Source organism: Tetrao urogallus (genome assembly GCF_951394365.1).
Source record: "Tetrao urogallus genome assembly, chromosome: 18".
Taxonomy (NCBI): domain Eukaryota; kingdom Metazoa; phylum Chordata; class Aves; order Galliformes; family Phasianidae; genus Tetrao; species Tetrao urogallus.
The window spans coordinates 6212180-6228165 of record NC_136831.1 but is presented as its reverse complement, the minus strand read 5'-3'; the positions used below and the strand labels follow the sequence as shown (position 1 = coordinate 6228165).

General features: G+C 56.9%; 3 protein-coding genes across 3 annotated transcripts; all 3 read left to right on the top strand.

The window, feature by feature from the left end:
* Window positions 1-75: 75 nt before the first annotated feature.
* MRPL38 (mitochondrial ribosomal protein L38) lies at window positions 76-4330 on the top strand (the record flags this gene model as incomplete). Its single annotated transcript, XM_079544298.1, has 9 exons — window positions 76-142; window positions 339-518; window positions 1293-1421; window positions 1498-1706; window positions 2022-2094; window positions 2758-2803; window positions 3159-3317; window positions 3656-3792; window positions 4149-4330. 9 exons carry the CDS (start codon window positions 76-78, stop codon window positions 4283-4285), a joined length of 1137 nt encoding a protein of 378 aa, XP_079400424.1. The 3' UTR covers window positions 4286-4330.
* Window positions 4331-6420: 2090 nt separating this feature from the next.
* On the top strand, window positions 6421-9298 carry TRIM65 (tripartite motif containing 65; the record flags this gene model as incomplete). The annotated part of the gene is made up of 6 exons (XM_079544178.1): window positions 6421-6858; window positions 7104-7199; window positions 7272-7505; window positions 7603-7783; window positions 8003-8086; window positions 8736-9298. The coding sequence occupies 6 exons, from the start codon at window positions 6421-6423 to the stop codon at window positions 9296-9298; spliced, it is 1596 nt and encodes a 531-aa protein (XP_079400304.1).
* Window positions 9299-10170: 872 nt separating this feature from the next.
* On the top strand, window positions 10171-15986 carry TRIM47 (tripartite motif containing 47; the record flags this gene model as incomplete). The annotated part of the gene is made up of 6 exons (XM_079544172.1): window positions 10171-10992; window positions 12508-12603; window positions 12715-12945; window positions 13444-13639; window positions 14167-14241; window positions 15361-15986. The coding sequence occupies 6 exons, from the start codon at window positions 10171-10173 to the stop codon at window positions 15984-15986; spliced, it is 2046 nt and encodes a 681-aa protein (XP_079400298.1).

Here is a 15986-nt window from a genome sequence, read left to right as displayed (position 1 = left end):
TTTCAAGCCAGGCTCTGAGCGGCGCAGCCCTGTTGCTATGGTAACGGGGGCCTTCCGCTGGGGGCGGCGCGCATCATGGCGGCGCCCTTGTTGAGCGCGGCGCTGCGCGGCGCCTGGAGCGGGCGGGCCTTCAGCACCGCGGGTGAGATGGGGCCGGGGTTGGACCCGGGTTCCCTGCGGGAGGCTGACTGGGGCCGTGCGGAGGGGCAGCTCTCGGGAAAGGCCGATGCGAGGCAGGTCCGGGAGGCGGGGGAGCCTGCGGCCTTTCTGCTCCTCGCTCCCCCTCGGGCGCCGCGTAGCTTATTCCGTCCCATAATGAGGGCTCTCTCCGTTTCCAGCCGCTCTGTGCAAACGGGCGGCCCCGCTGGGCCCGATGCCGAACGAGGATATCGATGTCAGCAATTTGGAAGCGCTGGAAAAATACCGCAGTTTCACTCGGTACTTCAAACTGGCAGAGAAGGAGAGCAGGAAGCCGCGGTGGTGGAAGACGTACCGGCAGTACACGAGCCCCGAGCCAGGTAGTGCGGGAACGGCCCGGCCTCGCCCTGTCCCTGAGGGTCAGAGCTGCTGGCTGATGTTGCAGTGGCTTTGCTCTAAGGCTTGGTCTGTAAACAGTTGGTGAATTGTTTTGGCACGAGGTTGGTCTTTCTGTAGAGCACAGATTCTTTCAGAAAAGTCATAGAATCAGAATGGTTTGGATTGGAAGGGAACCTCACAGCCACCCCCAGCCCCATCCCTGCTGTGGGCTGGGTGCTTCCCACCAGCACCCATCCATGGCCTCGGGCACCTCCAGGCCTGGGCAGTGCAACGGCCTCACTGTCCTCTGGGTAAAGAATTTCCTCCTTGCATCTCATCTAAATCTTCCCTCTATTAAAAAAGCACTCCCTCTTTTGTTGTCATTATCAGAGCACATAAAAAGTCTGACAGCCGTTTCCTAGGAGAGGGGACTGGCCAGGACCTTCCAAAAGATAGAATGGAGTAAAGTGGGGATTTCTTAAAGCACTTACAGTACTCAAGAAAGACCTGAAAACAGACCTTTTAGACTACTTGCAGTTTGGTTTGTATGCTGAGCAGCCCCAGGGCCAGACCTGCTTGGCAGCTGGCAAATTTCTAGAGCTGAAGATGCATCCGGCTTGGGGAGGAGGGAGCTGAAGTATGGAGGTGGTGGAATCGAGTAGCTGATGGCTGGAGGTCTGCTTCTCTTTCCCACACTTTCTAAATCTCTTGCAACTTGTGTTTTGGGGGGGAGCATTCAGACTTTTCATGTGTGATTTTATTACCCCTCTCTAAAGAGCCAAAGACTGACATCAGCCTGCCACGTGATAAGGTGCTGCGGGTGAGAGAAGTCAAAGAAAGGAAAAGAATCCTGAAGCAGAACCACCAGAACATCGAGATGGAGAGAGCAGCACGGCTCCGGACCGGTGCGTGCCCCACCAGCCCCCATGCTGCCCTTTCCCTCTCCCCAGCAGCTCTTGCAGCGTGTGTCTCTCTCCACAGCGCTGATCCCTCTGGATGAGGTCAGAGCAGAGTGGGAGAAGACCAGCGGCCCTTTCCACAAGCAGCGCCTGGCCGAGCACTGCGGGATATTTCGTGACTTGTTGCAGGGGGCCACCTTCACCCCCTGGGTTGGCTTGAAGGTGGGATACAACCAGGAAGATGAGCACCTGGTGCCAGTCTACTACGGGAACGTGGTGACTCCGTCGGAGGTGTGCGAGGGCTTCTTCCCATGGGAAGGCTCTGGTTTTTTTGTCAGGCTCCTGTGATTGGTGTTTGTTCTGGGAGCTTTCTGTTACAAAAGCATTTCCTCTGTGGTGAAAGAGATACGTTTCTTGGATGGGAGAAGGGCAGAAGTTTGCAACTTTTTGCCTGTTGGCAGGCTCTTATCCCTCCTGGGGCTCCCTGGTTGGAACTGTTACTGTGCCATAACTGTGCCCATGACAAATTCACATTCTTTGCGTTACAGTTAGACCTGATCTCAATGGAAGTTGTTGTTCAAGTGGTTTCTGTTGTCTTTTATTTAGGCTTCCAATCCCCCTGAAGTGTCATATGAGGCAGATAAAGGCTCTCTCTGGACTTTGTTGCTCACAAATCCAGGTGAGTTCTCAGAAGCACGTTTAAGTATGTTGTTTCATTCTGCTCTTGGTTTCCTTTTTCTTTTGGCTGCATCAGATACATGATACCTGCTAAGTAGGGACTGTCCCCTAAGCTCAGGTACAGAAAACAACTTCAAAGGCTGTATCTGGGAACTACAATTTCTCTACTTTGAGGGCAGCTGTGTATTCTAAGGCAGAGTGTTTCTGTCACCTGTGAGACAGAAAGTGGATATGTGCAGAACTGTTTGTTTATACAACGGATTGCATACGCAGGAGATTTTGTAGCATCCTAAAATCTAGCAGTACAGAGATGGGGCAGTGATGCAGCATGACTGATGTCAGATACAGAGCGAGTGGTTTGCTGACTCCAGTCACTTGTTTACCTCCAAGCTCTCCTCTTGCTTGGCAATCCACACTGTTCACCCTGGGAAACCAAGGCACAGTGAGGTGAAGCAGCTGACCCAAAGAAGTGACATCTGTAAAGTTCTTCGTGCCTTGTTTTGAGCTCAGTCCTATAACAAATTATTTTTCTGCTATGAAAAGAACACTGGGAGGTTTTGAGCCGCCCCCACCCTTGCAGTAGGTTCTGGTCATTCTCATTTTGTGGTTGAGGCAAACATTGAGTTGCTCCTAAGGTCTGTTTCTCCTTTGTGTGCATTTACAGATGGACATTTAAGAGACACTGATTCGGAGTACCTCCACTGGCTGGTGTGAGTATTGCACATCGTTGTGCGGGGTGCAGGCTGGGAGGAAGCTTTTGTTAAGACAGTTCCATGGCTTTCCCTGCTTTTTTTTGCCATTAGCTTCTTTACTCCCGTGGTTTGGGTCCTGCTGAAGATACAGTAGTTCCAAATGTTGCTACTGCTTGGTATTCAGATCACTGAGTTTGGCTGTTCTTCCAGTGAAATCAACTTGTACTATTTGTCGACATGTCAAACAACACATCAGTCAAATCCAAGTACAGCTCAGAGCGATTCAGAGTCACCCACAATCCTGTATGGAGCTGTTGGTCACAACGGAAGGAAATGGATGGATATTTAGTGAAATAAATGTATTTGTGTTCAGGACAAACATTCCAGGCAATGATATCAAGGCAGGCAAGGAGATATGCCATTACCTGCCCCCCTTCCCTGCCATGGGAACCGGCTACCATCGCTTCATCTTCCTGCTCTTCAAGCAAGACCGGCCCATAGATTTCAGCAAGGATGTCCGGCCCGTGCCATGGTAAGGCTTTCTCTAGGCAGTTTCATGCTTCCTTTGGCTTAGCAGCTCTTGTTTCCTATTGCAGCAAGCTTTGTACTGCTGTAGCAGAGTAATTCTTTCCAGTTTGTGGAGATGTTCTGACCCCAGCCATGCGCTGTGGAGTCCTGTTACTGTGAAGCAGGCTGTTACGAGAGAAGAGCTGTGTGCAGAGCTGGAGAAGCTGGGAGATGTTCTTTTGGTGACTGCCTTTTGCACTTCTGTGCTACAGACTCTTGCGTGATGTGGGGAAGTTGTTGCTTAGCCAGGTGCTGTAGGAAAAAAGCTTCACCTCAGTTCTCGTGCTTGTGTCTTGTTTCCAGCTACAGCCTCAAGATGCGAACCTTTAGCACCTTTGACTTCTACAGAAAGCACGAGGATGACATGACCCCAGCAGGGCTGGCGTTTTTCCAGTGCCAGTGGGACAGCTCTGTTACTTGGATCTTCCACCAGCTACTCAGTAAGAAATACACTGTGGGCCCATCTGTGGGTTGGGATGTGCCCCTGTGTGTCACACGCAGCCTCAGCGAGTGAGCTGTGGCTGTAAGCTCTTGCTTGGTCCTGGCTGTCATTGAGGCACTTGTCTAAGATCTCTTACAGCACAGACCTGGTGCTTGCAGACCTGTCTTCCACCAGACTGGCAGCAGTCTGAGGGAACAACCTCTAAAAGGCCATTTTGAATAAGCTTTTTAAAATAACATCAAGAAGAGCCTCACCAGAGTGTGCTTGACCAGCCCTGGTCTCATGTGCATGTGGGGGGAGGATGGGGTTTGGATCTGAGCAGTCTTGTTCAAATTCTCCATTGTCCCTTTGCAGATATGAGAGAGCCTGTGTTTGAATTCGTGCGGCCGCCCATTTACCATCCTCCACAGTTAAAATTCCCACGCCAGCAGCCTCTCAGATACCTGGACAGATACCGAGACTCCGAGGAGCCCACCTATGGCATTTACTAGGGCCCTGGTGTCCTCCTTTTGCTCTGGTGTTTGTTGCAGTGCAGGTCCAGCAGATGGGGCTGCCGGCTTCCCTGCCTTCACCCTTCCAGCTGGGCAGTCGGGAGCGTTCTGCTCCTCTAGAAGGAGAGAGGACAAAATCTCAGCCTCTTGGCTCTGAGTTCCACTTTGCTGGTGCTGCTGGAAAGCATGCAGCTGAGGGCAACAGGCATTCAGTGTTGGCAGCTGTATGGGGAAAAAGGCTATTTCAGAGCACGTTCATGGATGAAAACTAATCCATGTCCAGGCTGAAATACTGCTACTGGTTCTGTAGCTGATGAGTAGTGGCAGCAGGACAGAGTCCTCCAGAGATGCCCTGCCTTGCTTCTCTGGAAGGATCACCATTCTCCTTTCACCTGCCTTTGAAACAAACAAACCAGGCCAACCTGTGTCTCCTTCCCTTTTCTGTGCTGCAGTTCAGGGCTATGCCAGCTTTCATTTCTGCAGTCCTTTTAAAGAGATGAATCAAATTAAATACACTCTGAGTGATGTTGGTGATGCTAACTTGTCTTTATTGGGAGGAGCTTGGTATATCAGCCAGATGGAACAGAGCTGGGGGAGCTCAGTGGAGAAGCACAGCTCTGATCTGGATCTCCTTCCCCTCTTGGGCATCATAAGGAGGGAAGAGCACAACTGCACAGGTGCTGGAGATGTACAAGGTCAGCATTTGTGAAGCTGGATTCTCCTAACAGCAGCTGAAGCACGTGAACATCAGTCTCCTTTCCCTTGCTCCCTCCACAGCCCGTGCCTGATGTGCATGGATGGATCACAGAGCTGGCAGGGCTGGAGCAGATACTGGCACTGCTGCAGCCTGTGCTTTCTGCTCTGCTTTGAAGTGACCTCATGTTCTAAATAACTCCCAGACACCTCCTAAGACCCTGCAGCCAGCAGAGAAGCTTGCATGGAAGTGCCCACCTCCTGCCATTGCTCAGCACCATTACTTGCAGGGCGTTCTGCTGCTGCCCTGAGGGGTCTTCCAGCCTGATTCCAACAGAGATGAATTAGCTGGTGGGGTGACTGCAATGGGAGTGCTGGTGTCATGCAGTTCCAGCAGAAAACACCATGTTCTGCTCCTCTCTGAGCTTTTAATATCTGATCAGAACTTGCAAATTCAGCCAAAATAAACATTTTGGGGGCTGAAGCTATGCTGTGACATGCAGCAAATGATAACAGAGCTCGTGTCACCTCACTAGGGGGTGTCCAACCTTGCCCCATGGTACATGAAGGTGCCCTGTGAGCCCTGGCTTCAGCAAGTGGGCACAAAGCCACAGCACGCGAGGAGGTTGCAGAACTGTTGCAGCTTAACTCCAGCCTGCAAATATTTTGCAAGCCAGTAATGCGTGTGCAGCGATAAGGGGTCTGCAAGGGCAAGCAGATAAGGGGGACACTGAGAGGTTGGGAGCCTTAACCTCTGCAAATGAACTGTGTGAAAACAAGGTGGGGGTTTTGGTGCAGGGCGTGCAGTCCCTCCAGGCTGCAGGCTCCAGCTGCTGACTGAGTGAGGGCTGATTGCCCAGATGCCTGTTTTCTTGTGTTTCAATGCACAGCCTTGCTGATGTGCACTGAAAAGTGGCAAGGAGCAGACTGAGAATGCCCACCTTGCTCTGCAAGCAGCAGTGCCTGAGCACATGAGAGCAGCATGAGCTGCATAAAATGGAAAGATGTGAGGTTGGGCTGGCTGCTGACTGTGTTACAGCCCTTGTCACTGCAGAGAGAGGGGAAAGGGGACAAACAGTTGCTCTGAGCACACCACCCTGCCAGATGCTCTGGGGGAGGTGAGGATTCTCCCTCAAAGAGCAATGGTAAACAAACAAACAAGAAGTGAAACTGAATGACACAGAACAGCGTCTCCATGGATATGCATTCGCAGTCACATGCCTTGCTCTGAGCCCTGTTAGCCTGCTGCATCGTGCTGTCAGTGCAGCAATTCCTGCACCCTGCTGTGCTGTGCCTGGGCAGCAGCTGCACCCACTGGGTGTCGCTTTAAGGGTTCTCCTGTCCCGGAGCCCTGACCCGCCTCTGCTCGGCGTCACGCATCTCTTCCTGCTCTGCAGGCCGCTTCCCACCTTCCTGCTCCTTTCCCCATCCCCAGCCCAGCCATGGCCTCTCCCACCTCGCAGAAGCTGGAGGACAAACTGCAGTGCCCCATTTGCCTGGAGCTCTTCAGGGTGCCCGTCACCTTACCCTGCGGGCACAACTTCTGCGAGCGCTGCATCGACAACCACAGGAACAGACAGGAGCAGACGGCCGACGGGGCCAAGGGGGGCTACACGTGCCCTGAGTGCCGCTACATCTGCGAGAGGCACCTGGAGCTGAAGAAGAACGTGGCGCTGAGCGCCGTGGTGGAGCTGGCACGGCCAGGAAGGGTGCGGGTGAAGGGCTGTGAGCTGAAGCACGTTGGGCTGTGCCCGCTGCATGGGCACCCGCTGGAGCTGTACTGCAAGGATGAGCAGCGCTGCATCTGCTGCGTCTGCATCCTGCGGCAGTGCCAGCAGCACCGCAAGGCTCTGTTTGAAGAGGAGCACTCCGAGAAGCAGGTGGGGAACGTGGGGGGGTGGGTGCATTGCCTGGGGGAAGGTGGAGGCTCTGCGTGCTGAGCTGCGTGGCTGTGGGGCGTGGAGGCACCCCGAAAAGCAGTACAGGGGGAATCCCGCTGCGTCACGGCTGTGATTCCTCTGGTTTAGAGGAAAGGGCTGTAGAGGCATAAAGCAGCAAAGGGATGCAGCCTCTCCGCTCCCAGCCTGCTTCTAGAGGCTGCAGCACGAGGTGCCTCCTTCTGCAGGCTCTGCTGGAAATGTCCCTGGAAGAAGCTCAGAGAGAAACAGAGAGGATGGAGCAGGCGCTGCGGGGGCTGGAGGAACGGACACAGAGCATCAAGGTGAGGCCACAGCCACCTCAGGGCTGGGCTAGGTGTGAGCACTCTGGACCTCACGGCCCTCCCTTCATGCAGGACTCCTCCGAGAGGCTCCGAGCTGTGATCCTGAGCAAATTCACCCACCTGGAGGAAGCGCTGGCCAAGTTCCGGGAGCAGATGGTGGCCAAGGTGGAACAGGAGGAGCTGGCGGCTCTGGGACACATAGAAAAGGACTGGAACATGTTGAAGGATCATCTGGAGGCCCTTGGGCAGCACCGGGACCGGGCACAGTGCCTGCTGAACTGCACTGACCACCAGGCCTTCCTCAAGGTACCATCAGTACACCCCAAATCCCAGCCATAAGGATGGCAAATGGGCATTTTGGGGCTGCCACGCCTCCCCCAGATATCTGTGTGTCCATCTGCAGGAGTTCCCGCAGCTCCTGACCCCGAAGAGCATAGAGGTGCCACCGTTAGTAGAGTTTAACGTGGCTGTCGTGGTGGAACCCATGAGTGAGATCCTCTCTGCTGCCTCCAGGCTGCTGCTGCAGGAGCTGCCCTGCTCACTGGGCCCCAGTGCCCCCGAAGCCCCCGACCTCATTGCCCCAGGTGAGCTTCAAGGTGCCCAAAAAGGCTCCACCTTACCCTGGCTGCTGTCACCGTGCTGGGATAGATGGGATGGGGACAGGTGTTGGGGTACAGGAGGGTGGCTCCTGCATGTCCCCTCCTTGCTGCTCATTTCCAAGCGTGCACCCAATGATTTCCCTTCACCTCTGCTCTCAGCAGTTGGGTGACATCACTCTCCATGCCTGTCCCTGTCACCCACAGGCCCGGTGCAGCCTGAGAAGACAGTGGTGAAGTTGGTGTCCACCCCTGTCCCCGTGTGCCAGCTGCGTGCCGAGCTGCTGAAGGGTGAGGAGTAGGGAGGGGGAGATGCTGCAGGGCTGGGGCAGCACTGTGGGGCTGGGGGGGCTCTTTAGTAGGGAGCAGCAGCGCCAGGGATGGCTTCCCCATAGTGTCTGGCTTAGGGTCAGCCCCTGCAGATCGTGCCCTAAATCTCACCCCATCTCCACCCTTCCCAAGGCCCCAGATTTGGATGTGACATTTTCCCAGGGCAGGCAGTGCCAGCACCCAGAGGGATGTGCAGGGCTGATCTCCTGCACTCAGCCCCCAATGCCCCTTCCCATTCTTTAGGGACCATTTCCTAAATGCTCCCTTTCCCATCTCCTTTTACAAGGCACTTGTAATATTTGGGATGCTTTGGTCAGGTCACTTTTCCCTGCAAGGCAATCAGTGCATACAGGACCTGTAAGATTTCTTCCGCTGAGCCCTATGAGCCGTTCTCAGTGTTATTAATAGAAAAAAAACAACATCATTTATTAGCAGCAGACAGGAGCCCAGAATAACCAGTGGGACCAGGTTGCTCCGGGATGATTAAATCCCACAATCCCATATTCCCTCCTCAAAGCCATCTGTTTTGGAGGCAAGCGTGCTGCTGCCGGGGGGCTGCTGCAAACTTTTGGGATGGGGTGAAGCATCCCCACGTCACTGCTGTCCCCAGCTCACCGAAACCTCACCTTCGATCCCGACACGGCCAACAAGTACCTGGAGCTGTCGTGGGGTCAGCGCAGAGCCAAGCACGGCCCCAGTGCTGCTGTTGGTTGGCAGGAACGCAGCCGCCGCTTCGAGCCCTGGCAGGTGCTGTGTGTGCAGAGCTTCGGGCAGGGCCGCCACTACTGGGAGGTGACCATCTCCAGCCACTCCGTCGTGCTGGGGGTGACGTATGGTGAGATTCCCCGGCACAAAAGGAGGGGCTGCACGTTCAACATCGGGTTGGACGGCGGCTCGTGGGGGCTGCAGGTGCGGGAGGACAGCTACCTCGCCCGGCACAAGGGGCAGGAAGAGAAAATCCAGCTGCGGCTCTACACCGAGCTGGGGATCTGCCTGGATTACGACCAAGGGCTGCTCTCCTTCTACGGCCTCGGGGAAGGGCTGCAGCTCATCCACTCCTTCCACGCTGTCTTCACGGAGCCGCTGTTCCCCGTGTTCTGGCTGTGCGAGGGCCGCACCGTTACGTTGCGCCATAGGGACTGCGGGGAGCCTGAAGGAGAGCTGGGGCTGTGACACGTCGGGTGGGGAAAAAGGCACACAGGGAATGGTGATGCTCCTGCAGCGGGGATGAAGGCCCCAATCGCTGTGTGTGTGGTGCAGATGGGATGCAGAGATGTGATTCCTTTTGCCCCGGGGAGAACTGAGGTTTGAGGAGCCCAGGAGAAGGAGTGGGGGCTGCAGGCAGGTCCTGTGCTCCCAGCCACCCTCGGTCCCTCACACTGCTTTCAGAGGTGGCAGAGCTGCCTATTGGGGTGCCATGTTTCTCACTGCAAGAAGCTGCTTTCCCCAATAAAATTCTGATTTCCTGCTGGTTTGACCTCAGTGCCGGTGGGGCTGAGCTGGGTGCCCTGTTCCTGCATCCCTGCATGTCCAGCAGCAGAAGCAGCCAGGGCTTTGTTTACGGCACTGCAGAGAAAAGGAAATGTGGCTTCCTATGTCTCTGCCCCAAGGTTGATCTGACCCAGAATCAGACCCTCGAAGCTTTGAAGCTCCTCATCCTTGGGGATGAGCAGTAAGTGGGTGAAATCGGGCACTGGGCTCAAAGGTGCTGGCGTTGTTCAGGGGGGAGAATCAGGTCCGCCTGTTCTCTTTGGGGAAAAAAAGGCTTAGAAGGAGAAAGTTCCTTTTTGGTGGACAGATGGGTTCATCCCAAGGATGGATGGGGTGGATGCACGGGGCGCTTTTGGTCCGTTGGTGACACAGACACGGGGCTCCCACTCGCACGTGGAGAGCACAGACCCCTCCGTCCGGCTCCCTGATCCCCGCGGGGGCGGCAGGCGGCCCCGAGCCCCCCCTAAGGCGGCAGAGGGCGGAGCGAGCGGGCGGGGCGCAGTGTCCGACCGCCCCATCCCGCCTGCGGGGCCGCTCGGTCGGGGCGCGCAGGGATGGAGGGTGCGACCGGGAGAGCCCCGCCGGTCCCTTCCGCCGCCACCGCCGCGGCTCTGCGGTTGGCGTTGGCCGTGCCGGGTTTGCCCGACGGTCCTTTCGGTTGTCCCATCTGCTTGGATCTGTTGAAGGACCCGGTGACGGTGCCGTGCGGCCATAACTTCTGCCAGGGCTGCCTAGGGAAGCTCCGCGGGAGGACGGGCCCCCCCGACGGGGCGGCGGGCGGGGCGGCACGCTGCCCGCTCTGCCAGGAGCCTTTCCCGGCGGCTCTGCGGCTCAGCAAGAACCGCGCCCTGTGCGAGGTGCTGCCGCTGCTGGGGGCCGCCGGGGCCGGGACGTCCCCCGACGGCACGCGGACCCCCCCGGCTATTCCATCCCCTCAGTCCGGGCCTGGAAACTCCCCCGGTAGCGCCGAGTTCAGCGGAACGGGACCCATCGGAACCGAGTCCTCGCCCTCCGGGATGGCTCCGGGAGCTGAAGAGCAACCGGAGGGAGAAGCGGAGCTGGTAGAGGGGGCAGCGGCGGTGCTGTGCGACGTGTGCCCCGAGGGGGGTCGGGCGGCGGCTGCCCGCTCGTGCCTCGTGTGCCTGGCGTCCTTCTGCGGGGCCCACCTGGAGCCCCACCGCCGCTCCCCCGCCTTCCGTTCTCACCGCCTCGTAGCCCCGTTGCGGCGCTTGGAAGAAGGGCTGTGCCCGCGGCACCTGCAACCCCTCGACGGCTTCTGCCGGGCAGAGCAGACCTGCGTGTGCGCCCGCTGCCGCGCCCACGAGCACCGCGGCCACGACGTGGTGTCCCTCGAGAAGGAGCGGGAGCACAAGGAGGTGCGTGGGGGGGGGCAAACGGTGGGCGGCAGAGAGGGTCGAGGGGTGTAATCGTGGTTCTGTATGGGAACCCTGATCCTGTCCCTGAGGGGCTCAGCCCGGCACGGGGGTGGCACGGTGCCCCGTGCATGCGGTGCGGAAAGGGAATAGGGAGGACGGACCGACCTTGCAGTCCCTATGGGTTTGGGGCTGGGGGTGAGGACACCTGGGACCTCCCCATGCCCAGGTGCTGCACCATAGTGACTGCATGATGGGGAATAAAGCAGAGTGCTGTTATTGGGAGGAGGGCTGCATGCGTCTCCCCATGTGGGGTCTCGTCCTGGCACACGGACAGACGGGATGCCCTGGGTGGGGTGGATGCTGCACCCCAACCTCACATGAGACCTCATCCCAGCAGGTGGGCTGCTTGCATGGGGTGTTGCAGCAGTGGGACTCCCGACCCCGTCGCTGGGGCACTACACTCAGTCCTGCCCTCTCCATGGGTTTAGAGGTGCAGCCCTCAAGGGTCCCCCACCCCCCATCCCCCCCCACAGGGTGCCTGCCTTCCCTGTCTGGTTCCCACAGCTCCATCAAGGCAGTTTTTCTCCTCACCCTGGCTCGCTGCCCGCCCGCCTCTCCCGCTCCATGAGCCCTTTGTGTTGCTCCTTTTGGCAGCGGGGATTTTTTCCGTCACTCCCATTCCCAGATGTGGCTGAGTCACCTCCCAAGTTCGCACCCACGAGCCTCCCTGTGGTTCTGAGTGCGGGGAGATGGAGCTGCCAGGTTGGCAGCATGGGGGCATCCCTGTCTCAGTGTGGGGCCATCGGGGACCTCAGCGGTGACCCCCTCCCCAGAGGGTCATTCGGACACCCAGCAGCAGCCCCAGGCAGGCTGCCCTTCCTTTGTGGGCACTTGGGGCCATGGGGAAACCCTTCCATTAGTCATAGGACCCTTGAAATAGAAAGCTGTTTCTCCTCAAAAGGCATTGATCAGCGTCACTGCTGTCTGCGGGGTGGGAAGGAGGGACTGGGAAAGCTCCTCTCCCACTTCCCCAGGCTGAGTACTGGAGGATATCGACCCAGTAACACACGTGATGCTCCCCTGGCTCCCAAAAGGCTCCCAAGGGGCCTGTCCCCATGGTGGGCAGCAGGCTGGGGCTAACAATAGCCATCAGGAAACGCTGTGTTGGAACAGTGCTTCCTTTGCAGCCCAGCAGCACCTCGTGTTCCTGAGCTGTTTCGCTCTGCTCTTACAAGAAATGTCCCAGGAATGCAGTGCTGAGTTCCTGCACTGGTCTCACTTAGCTTTTTCCAGCCTTGAACACCTTGCTGAGCATGCAGAAGAAGGGATGTTTGCGGGTTGTGTGGGTTCAGAGGGTTGCACAGGGAGGAAATAGGGAAAGTAACTTGTGATTCCTACATATCCAGTAACAAAACCATGGTTGGGGGGAGGAGGGGACTGCAGCTGGGCTGGGTTTATCATTGTGCTCTGCTTCCAATGCATGTGGAGCTCAGTGCTCATCCTTTGTGCCTGCAGGCCCAGCAAGCCAAATTCCTCAGCAGTGTGGACAACGAGCTGGAGGAGCTGGCTGTCACCATCGCACAGACCAGGAAGATGGTGGAGCTCATTAAGGTGCCTGGGACGGCCCTGCTCCGTTAATGGGGCACTGCTGGGAGCTGGGAGGGCCCTGTGTGCCCCCTCCCTTGCTTGCAGCGACGCTGATCCATCTCTCCTCGCACTCAGGGTGTTGCCAGCAAGGAGAAGGAGCGGGTGGAGAAACTCTTTGCAGAAGCCTCTGAGCTGCTGGCCACCTTCCAGAAGGAGGTGGCCGCCTTCATTGAGGACAGCGAGCGCTCCATGCTGGGGGAGGCCGAGGCTGACCTCCGCTGGAAGGAGGAGAGGCGAGCCAAGCTGGCCCAGGGCAAGCAGAACCTGGAGAATGTCCCCAGCACCGACACCATCTACTTCCTTCAGGTGTGTGCTGGGCACAGAGGCAAGGAGGAGGAGCGGGTGATGTCTGTTGGGTTCAGTCCTCTGTCACACAGAGCTGGGAGGATGTGAGGCTGTGGGATTTCCCTCCTGTTTGCAGCATGCTCTTGTCTTCCATTGCTAGGCCGGGCTGCCAGAGCTTTGTCCTCCATCACCCACACCCCCACCGCAGCCAGGACTGCAGCCCAGGCTCAGTGCCTAGGCTTGGGGATGGGGTGCCCCGCTGCCCCATGCAGTATTCTTTGATGTTTTGAGGAGGAGATGCTGCTCTTCAGATGGGCACGACCTGAGTCTGGGTTTGAAAGAGAGTGAGGAGAAGGAGCCAGGGACACGTGGCCGCCCTCCTCCCTTCTGCAAGGTTGCTTCGGGGCCAAGTCCTGCGAGCTGCCAGTTCCCAAATCCTCCAGGGTCGGGTGGGGTTGCGGAACAAGAGGCAGCTTCGGCTTGTTTGAAACCTCCTGAAACTCTGTCTTTTTGGCTCAGGAGTTTCAAGCCTTAAAAATAGCCATGGAAGACAACCTCTCTCCGGCTCCGAGCTTCCAGAACGAGCTCAACTTCACCAAGTGCTCCCAAGCCGTCTGCGCCGTCAAGGACGCCCTGTCAGCTGCCCGCAAAAGCCAGTGGGACTGTTTGCAGGGGAAAGGAGTGGATGGGATGAGCTTCCCAAAGACGGAGGAAGGTCTGTGCCCACCTGGCCTCATGCCCACGTGGGGAACCCAAGGGTGCATCCTCCTGATGGGGCTGGGAGATGCCTGTGGGCTTTGGGGCTCCTGGAGGCGCTGGCCCCTCTCCCGGGCACGGTTGCACAATCTCTGTCTGGGCTAACGCCTCCTCCTTGAGGTTTTATGAATTTTTCCACGGAGACCAAAAGCTTGAGAGGCAACAAACAGCCTGAGAGCTATGCACGGCCTGTGGGAGGGGGCAAGTGGCCAAAGCGCTGTGAAAGGGGACTGTTCCTTCCCAGGACAGACAGCCCCCTTCACAGGGCAGGCTGTGGGCTCCCAGAGCTGCAGGGTTAAAAACCACAGCAGCTGGAGGTGTGGGATGCTCCCTCTTGCGCTCTCACTTAAGCTGAGCTCCCTCCTGTCCATCATTTTCCCGGATGCCGATGGGGCCGCAGTGGTGATGCTTCAGGAGCACCCCGGTTGATGGCAGCAGTTTTGCTGTGACAAACCTTTCTGTCTCTGTTTTTTTTTTTTTCCCCAGCGATGACCAAGTCTCAATTTCCAGACAAGTCAAACAATCCCGCCTGCCTGGAGAGCCGCGATTACTTCCTGAAATGTAAGCGATGGGGTTTTGCTTTGACAGTTGTTGCTATGGTCCATCCTCCATCCCACAGGCCCTGGCCCCACTGCTGCGTGCCAGAGGAAATATTGCTCAGCTAACGACGAAGTCTCTTCGCTTTCCTGACAACGGCCATAATCTATTTAGGTGGTTTTGTTTTTTTTTTCCCCAGCCTGTGGTTCTGCCAGAGCAGCTGCCACGGGACTGCGAGCGCACCATATAATTTCTGCTGCCTTCCAGCAAATCGGATCCTGTGTTAAATTAGATCAGGGTTGGTGCGTCTGCTTTGGGTCAGACACTGGTCAGCGTCAATTGCATGATGCAGAGGGGGAATCTGGGGGCTGTGCAGGGAGCACTGTAGTGGTAGGGAAGGGGAGAAGAAAAGGAAGGTCTAAAATGAGGCAGGAGATGGGAGAGAGGCTCCCTGGGGCTAGCAAAGAAGGGAGGCAAAGCTCTCATGTCTTCTTGGGCTCTTCAGTTGCCTACAGCCTTCTTTCACACAGAATATTCCTGCTGCTGCTCTGTCAGGTGGGTCCTCTGATGTCTGATAGCACAGCTGAGCAGCCTGCCTGCTCTCTCCTCTGTCCAGTGACATCTTTTCATCTGTGTATGGGAACACCACAGCTTTGAGTACCTTTATTCTCAACAGCTGAAATCAGCCATGGGATTTTTACACCATCTAATAGCAATAGGACAATGGGGAGTAGCTTCAATCTAAAAGGGAAAAGATTTGAGTTAGATGTTAGCAAGAAATTCTTTACTCAGAAGGCAGTGAGGCCGCGGCACTGTGCAGAGCTGTGGTGCCCCATCCTTGGAGGTGCCTGAGGCAGTGGATGGGCCCTGGGCAGCCCGAGCTGGGGGGCACCCAGCCCACAGCAAGAGGTGGAACTGGATGAACCAGATGACCTCTAGGGCCCCCTCCAACCTGAGCCATTCTGTGATTCTGCAATTCGGTGATTTAAAAGGCGGAGGTCAGGGCGATGGCTTAAGGATGCTGCAGGAACAGAGCTGATGGCAGTCAGCAAAAGAGCACAGGAATTGCTGAGTGCTGGAGCAGGGAGGGCTGGGGGAATTTCCTCTCTCCTCACGCTCCTGTCTTCTCCCTGTCCCACGCAGTTGCCTTCATCATCGACCTGGACAGCGATACGGCCGACAAGTTCATCCAGCTCTTTGGCACCAAGGGAGCCAAGCGGGTGCTCTGCCCCATCCCCTACCCAGAGAGCCCGACCCGCTTCATCAACTGCGAGCAGGTGCTGGGTGTGAACCTCATGAACCGGGGCAACTACTACTGGGAGGTGGAGCTCATCGATGGCTGGGTCAGCATCGGCGTCATCGCCGAGGTCTTCAACCCCCAGGACTCCTATGACCACAGCCGCCTGGGCCGCAACACGTGGTCCTGCTGCCTGCAGTGGAACGGGCAGAACTACGCCGCCTGGTTCGGTGGCTTAGAGTCTGTCATCCAGCAGCCGTTTTTCCACACCATCGGGGTCTTTTTGGAGTATTCGGAGAAGGCTTTGACCTTCTATGGAGTCAAGGACTCCAAGATGACGTGCCTGAAGCAGCTCAAGGCCGGCTCCTTTGGAAAAGCCCAGTCGGACCCTTTCCAGCACAAGATCAACCAGCAGTTTGCAGCTCTGTTCTCCTTCAAGCTGAAACCCGCCTTCTTCCTGGAGAGCGTCGATGCCCACCTGCAGATCGGGCCGCTGAAGAAGGATTGTGTTTCGGTGCTGAAGCGCAGGTAA